The 6,919-nt window shown below is 38.6% G+C and overlaps 2 protein-coding genes across 2 annotated transcripts; one reads left to right on the top strand and one right to left on the bottom strand.

Moving 5' to 3' along the window:
- Positions 1 to 2,543: 2,543 nt before the first annotated feature.
- Positions 2,544 to 3,377, bottom strand: LOC133736132 (agamous-like MADS-box protein AGL62). Its single transcript, XM_062163571.1, has one exon. The coding sequence runs from the start codon at positions 3,375 to 3,377 to the stop codon at positions 2,727 to 2,729; it is 651 nt and encodes a 216-aa protein (XP_062019555.1). The 3' UTR covers positions 2,544 to 2,726.
- A 2,759-nt stretch (positions 3,378 to 6,136) lies between these two features.
- Positions 6,137 to 6,715, top strand: LOC133736131 (cytochrome P450 71AP13-like). Its single transcript, XM_062163570.1, has one exon. The coding sequence runs from the start codon at positions 6,137 to 6,139 to the stop codon at positions 6,713 to 6,715; it is 579 nt and encodes a 192-aa protein (XP_062019554.1).
- Positions 6,716 to 6,919: the final 204 nt, after the last annotated feature.

Genomic DNA, 6,919 nt, shown 5'->3' with positions numbered 1-6,919 from the left:
TAACCATACACACTCACGAACCGCCTCATGTAAAGCAATGATCTCTAAGTGGTTCGAGGAGGTAGCCACAAGAGTTTGCTTGGTTGATCTCCAAGATATCGCCGTGTTCCCAATGGTAGATATATAACCAGTTTGGGGACGATCTTTATGTGGGTCAGAGAGGTACCCAGTATCAGCAAAACCAACCAAAACGTCATTTGGCATTTCGGTGTAGTGAGTGGCGCTTTCACCATCAACATTTCCTTTAGGGATTGCAGTTCCATATGTGGTCCCTCTTGTCTCTCTGTAGGGAAAGAACAGTCCCAAGTCAATGGTTTCTTTTAGGTATCGGAAAATGTTCTTGATACCATTCCAGTGACGCTGCGTTGGCGCTGAGCTAAATCTAGCTAACAAGTTTACTGAGAATGCAATGTCTGGTCGAGTACATTGGGCTAAGTACAATAATGCGCCTATTGCACTTAGATAAGGAATTTCAGCTCCCAACACCTCTTCGTCATCTTCCTTTGGACTAAATGGATCTTTCCTTGCATCCAAACTTCGACCGATCATGGGAGTGCTAGCAGGATGCGCTTTGTCCATGTTAAATTGCCTGACTTTTGGACATACGCAGACTGATGGATTAGTATTCCACAAACTCGGTGTTCTAGTTCAAGACCTAGACAGAATCGAGTTTTCCCAAGATCCTTCATCTCAAATTCGGATACAAGTAGCTCGCGGTTTCTCTTATTTCATCAAGAGTACCTATTATGTTCATATCATCGACATATACAGCTACAATTGCAAATCCGGAACTTGTTTTCTTTATGAATACACAGGGGCATACTTCATCGTTCTTATATCCCTTCCCAATCAAGTAGTCACTTAGACGGGTATACCACATCCGCCTGGATTGTTTCAATCCGTAAAGTGAGCGTTTCAACTTAATTGCAAACGCACTCTGTGGTTTAGAGTCACTTGACTTGGGTAATGCAAGGTCATCAGGCACTTTTCATATATATCTCTGAATCTAGATCCCCATAGAGATATGCAGTAACCACATCCATGAGCTGCATTTCCAGTCCTTCGGAAATTACTAAGCTAACTAAGTAGCGGAACGTTATAACGTCCATTACGGGAGAGTATGTCTCCTCGTAGTCAATTCCAGGGTGTTGTGAGAAACCTTGAGCCACAAGGCGAGCCTTGTACCTCAGGACTTCATTCTTCTCATTACGCTTTCTGACAAAGACTCATTTATGTCCTACAGGCTTTACACTTGGTAGGGTTAGCACTACCTTACCAAATACCTGTCTCTTTGTCAGAGAATCTAATTCTACCTGGATTGATTCTTTCCATTTAGGCCAATCTGCTCTTTGTTGACATTTTTCAACAAAGCGTGGTTCGATATCATCGTGCTCTATGATTCCTTGAGCAACAGTATATATCATCAATGTGTATGGAAGATCTTTCTATAAACTCATACGCACTCTCGTAATCCTTTGAGATTTCTTTGTTCTCTGGAATCATTTCAAACATCGGAGCGTCCTCCAGTATTGATTCATGGACATAACTATAATCAGAGACAATCTCATGAGAGGGATTCTATACATTGATGATTGGTTTGTGCCTTACTCACCCTCTTCTTCCTTGGGTGAGTGTCAATCGAACCAAGTGACCTCCCCCTCTTCCTTGGGGAGCCACGGCCTCAACCACACCTCCACTAAGTGCGGTTGCAGTGCCTCTATCTGCAGCACCGTGCCCCTTGTTGGGGACTTCTAACCTTGCAGGCACATTTGCAGCTGGTATATGTGATCTCGTCACTTTTACGATATCAGTAAATGCATCAGGCATCGAATCTGCTACGTTCTGAAGATCGATTATTCTTTTCACTTCACTTTCACTTTGTGAAGTGCGGGGATCAAAATGAGACAGAGTGGGGACAAACCACGACAATTCCTGTCGTTCCCTTGGAAAATCCTTTTTCCTATCTCCCCCTAACGACGGGAAGACTGTATCATCAAAGTGACAGTCCGCAAATTTAGCGGTAAATAGATCGCCTGTCAAGGTTTCCAAAAAAACGGATAATTGTTGGGGATTCGTATCCAACATAAATACTTAATCGTCTCTGAGGACCCATTTTGGTGCGCTGTGGGGGCGCAATAGGCACATATACTGCTCAACCAAATATGCGTAAGTGTGAAGTGTCAGGCTCATATCCAGTTACCAACTGGTACGCAGAAAATGGTTGGCTAGCTGTGGGTCTGAAATGAATAAGTAAAGATGCGTGCAATATTGCATAACCCTATGCAGATATAGGCAGGTTGGTGCGCATAACCAATGCCCTAGCCACCATATCAAGTGGGAAACTAGGTGACCTTTTTATCATTTCACACTCTAATATGACCTTTTTCATAATTTCCCTAAAAAAAAATACAATGAATTAAACCAAAGTAAACTTATTTTTTTTTATTTTTTATTTTTTATTTTTAGAATTCAACAAACACACAACAATAAAACAAAGGAACAGACACAACATTAAAATAAAAAGACATCAAAAACAACGCAAAAGAAAAACACACTAAAGGAAAACACAAACACGAGGCTTAAAATTGCAGAGACAAATCCCTTGAAATGCTTAGAAAAATTGGCGACTTTCAAGATTTGGATTCCAGGGTTCGGCAGGAGGAGGAGGAGAAGAAGAAGGCATAGGACCATAGGGATTCATCACGTTGCTGCTCGAAGAATTCCCCCTATAAAACGGCCGAGCAGCAGCTGCCCTCGGTTGCATGAAGTGCCCTCGGTTGCATGAAGTCCCTAATAGCCCCGATAGTAGTGTTTTGCTGCATCAGCTCGGCTTGCTGCACCATTCCAGCGTTTTGCTGCATTAGTCCAACCTGCTTTTGTCGCAGCATTTCAGAATGTTGGGCCACCATATCGCCTAGCTCCCTCAACACATTCTTGAAGAAGTTTAATTGTTCTTTATCGTTTATGCAATCAACGGACCTCTCATACCAATTCTGAGCCTGGCCAGCCTTTTCCTTTTTATTAAGCACCTTTCTCTTCAGTGTCTCTTTGTGTAGATCCTCATTGATAGCATCCAACTCCGCCATCAAATCGTGTGTTTGTCTTCTACATGCAGCCTCCATGAGCTGCTCAGTGTTGCTGTTGTTCGCCAAGGGAGCGTTCATGTTCTCATAGCGATCAATAACAGCTTCCATAGAAGGGTAGCCAAACGAATATGTCTTCTTTGCTGGAGAATCTACGATTAGAGCAATCTCTGCACCACTGAGGGTGCAGAGCTCACTGGCTTTCTTGAAAACGCCAAACCTCCTTTTGGAGAATGTAACCTGCCGGTTGCTAGCCTTTTCCAATTTGTGCACCTCAATTCTTTGACGACCCATGTTGGCCCAAACCGTCAACGCAACCGCTAAGAAATGAATAAAAAATTTTAACAAGTGCTTTGTTTGTGGTGTACGTGTTGTTCCTTTGGAATAGGTTGGGTATTTATATCGTGTTTGGATATTGAAAATTATGGTTTGTGCGTGTTCATAGATATCCATACAATGGCAATTATCATACATGGTATATAGAATCCCTTAGAATTTAACAGGACAATTCCATTCTTAATCGATTACCTTCATTTCTTATTCTTCACTATTGCAAAACACTATTGATACATGCATGAGGGAAATTTCTAGGAATTGGTTCGATGTATATATCTTAATTTGCTCATACTATTCTTGACCGGTGATAGATATCACTACTACAAAAAATGCATTTAAGGACACTCGAAAAACGTCTTTGAAAACTTTAGATGACACGCAAAAAAAACGTCATCTATCAAGGAGTCATAGTAAGTCATCTTTTAAGACGTTGAAAAAACGTCCTTAAATGTCTATAAGGACGCTGAAAAAGTGTCCTTGTTTCTATTCACAAACGTCTTCTAATGTCTACAAGGACACTAAACAAACGTCATTGTAACTCAAAAAAACGTCATCTAATGTCTACAAGGACACATGAAAAACGTCCTCGTATCTCATAAAAACGTTATCTAATGTCTATTAGAACGTTAAAAAAACGTCCTTGTATCTTTTGCATGACACAAAAAAAAAAAAAAAAATACACACACAATTCAATACAAGACTAGTAACCAAATATATCTATTATAACTAAAATACAAAACAATGAGCACAAAGTTATTAGGCAATAAGTAACGATTCAATAATAACTACTAACAATAATCTAACTATAGCTTTACAAGTTCAACCCACAGCGCATTCATTGTGGATGTCCATGAATTTGTCTTGACTTTGAACTGCAAAAATCAATAAAATAGTAAAGAATAGCAAGTGTTGATGAATTTTTGTCACATTTGAAGTACTAACAAGTGTAAATATAAGTTGTTCTTAGAGTTTGTAAAATTAAAAATGAGTTGTACCAGGTTTCTGGAGATTGCAACTTCTAACACTTGAACTCAAGCTCCTGCTCATTAAGTCTTTTTTTTTATCCCATAAACCTCCATCGTAAAGTTAGAATTACCTAAAGAACAACATTCAAGCACATTCAGTTTGAGACTCGCAAGATAGAAGAAGCAGTAAGGCAATCAAATAACGTCTTCAGTATGAGAAAGAAAACAAGTAAGAAAACTAATAAATTTAGTCTTGCCTTTAGATAGTTCCATACCTGGAGAAAACATTGCAACTTTCAAACAGCCTTAATGAATGGTCTCAACTCCAAATGCGATTTCTCACGTAAATCATAAATGTCTGCAAGCAAAAGCATAAGTTTCTTCATATATATCTTGTCAAAGGACCAAAAAAATTAAACCAAAATTCAAATAATGACTTCTGCATGGCACCTAAGCTTCCATGTGTTGCCATTAAGCTTCCATCCAAATAGTTTTTTCTACTGAACATAAGATAAAGTCACATAACTAGTAAATTTCCAAAATGCAAATTTCATAAAAGCAAGATATAGGACATATACATACAACTGACATAGCATGAATCCATATTCCAAAAAATCAATTTGAAGAGACGATGCACTACAGGATTCATATTCAAGAAAGAAAAAACAATACACCTCTAAGCACAATGCAAAAATCCAGTCCCAAACTGGATGCAATTATCTCTGTCAAGTATAAGACAAGCATAGACCTAGTAAGAAAAACAAGAGCTCTACTCTCAAATATTTCACCAATTCTGTAAGAAAAAAAAAAACACATATCCCTCTTGCAACAATATTAGATGACATATAGTACAGCTCGGTATTAAGGCAGGAGAAAGGTAATTTTTTTTGTGTACCAATTAATCTAATGCTAGGCATTGGCAAAATAAGCAACCAATACATCAATGAAAAATAAATCCATATCAAACAGTGGAAAAACAACAATTCAGGATTACCTACAGATCTTCCCATTTTTGCAAGGCAAACCAAGTCCCCATCCATAATCATATAGTTTACAATCTGAAAAAAGAAACATATTGTATCTATTAGACTAACAAGAAGGCTACAAGCTACCGTCATGAGGCAACAAACAAAAATTTCAAAACAGAGAACCAAGTTAGAAGGTTGTGAGAGCAACAATATAGATAAAAACAAAACAAAATAAAACCAAGTACCTAAAATAAAACCATAGACAAGCAAATATAGTAAAAAAAAAAAATAAACCTACATGTACTACTGTACAATTAAACTATGATATAGTTTGTGAATTTACATTCAGAAAAAAAAAAACCAATCAATGAGAATCATTTTCTACAACTTTATCTTCGAGAGAAGTGCAAAGATGCAACCTATGAGTCATGCCAGCACACCAGTCGTTTTCTTCTAGATACTTGCTCATGGAGCTCCATACATGTTTTGTAGTTTTTCTAGCTGTCCGTCCATTTCCAAGGCCACCAGATCAGAAGTAGAAATTAGCACCGAAACTTCCAGTTAGAAAAACAAGCACCACACAGATTTGGAAAATCTGAACGATGCAAAATAATTTAGGCGGCTACGTTGGCTGGTACTGACTATTACACTGCAAAAAGTCAAGCATCAGCATTACAAATTGTTTTGTGAGATAAAAGAGACATGTGAGAAGCAACTAAAAATCGATGAACACAGAAATATAAAGGTTTGTTTAATTACATACCTGATTTTGATCTAAACTCCAATGGATCTTCTTCAATTTCTTAACATACCCTCTTTGCTTTTGGCATTCAGTTTCCTCATAGTGTTGCTTACATTCCTCTTCAAGGATAGTTCAAGAAAAAGAATACTTAAACTCCCACCAAGCCCTCCAAAGCTACCTGTTGTTGGCAACCTTCACCAGCTAGGAAACCAGCCTCACCTATCTCTCCGGTCCTTGGCACAAAAGTATGGTCCAATAATTTACTTACAACTTGGTGAGATCCCAACTGTGGTGGTTTCATCAGCTAGAGTTGCCAAGGAAGTACTGAAAACCCATGATCTTGCACTATCAAGCCGTCCACAAATCTTTTCAGCCATACACCTCTTCTATAATTGCACTGATGTTGTCTTCTCCCCTTATGGTGCTTATTGGAGACACATACGTAAGATTTGCATACTTGAGCTGTTAAGTGCCAAAAGAGTGCAGTCATTTAGCCATGCCAGAGAAGAAGAAGTTGCTCGTCTGGCTCGTCGGGTTGACATAGTTAAGTACACTAACCGGGTGACACAATGTCAAAGCTCCAATCCTGATGTCAGGATTACTATTTTCTTTGTCAATTGACATCATTGCCGCCAGGCCGTTGTAGTTTAGTCTGTAATTATATGAATCAGCACATTAATTCACGCATCACTATACATTTGGAACCTGAATGCTTCAGCTTCGATTAAGAAATCTAAGCTAACATATGGACATGAAAACATAGTTAAAATTAAACACTATTAATCAAGAGAGGGAAAACTAGCATTCCAGACCCTCAAAAGCGAA

Source organism: Rosa rugosa, chromosome 3 (genome assembly GCF_958449725.1).
Source record: "Rosa rugosa chromosome 3, drRosRugo1.1, whole genome shotgun sequence".
Classification (NCBI taxonomy): Eukaryota; Viridiplantae; Streptophyta; class Magnoliopsida; order Rosales; family Rosaceae; genus Rosa; species Rosa rugosa.
The sequence above is the reverse complement of the archived record's forward strand: the minus strand, read 5'-3'. Positions and strand labels throughout refer to the sequence as shown.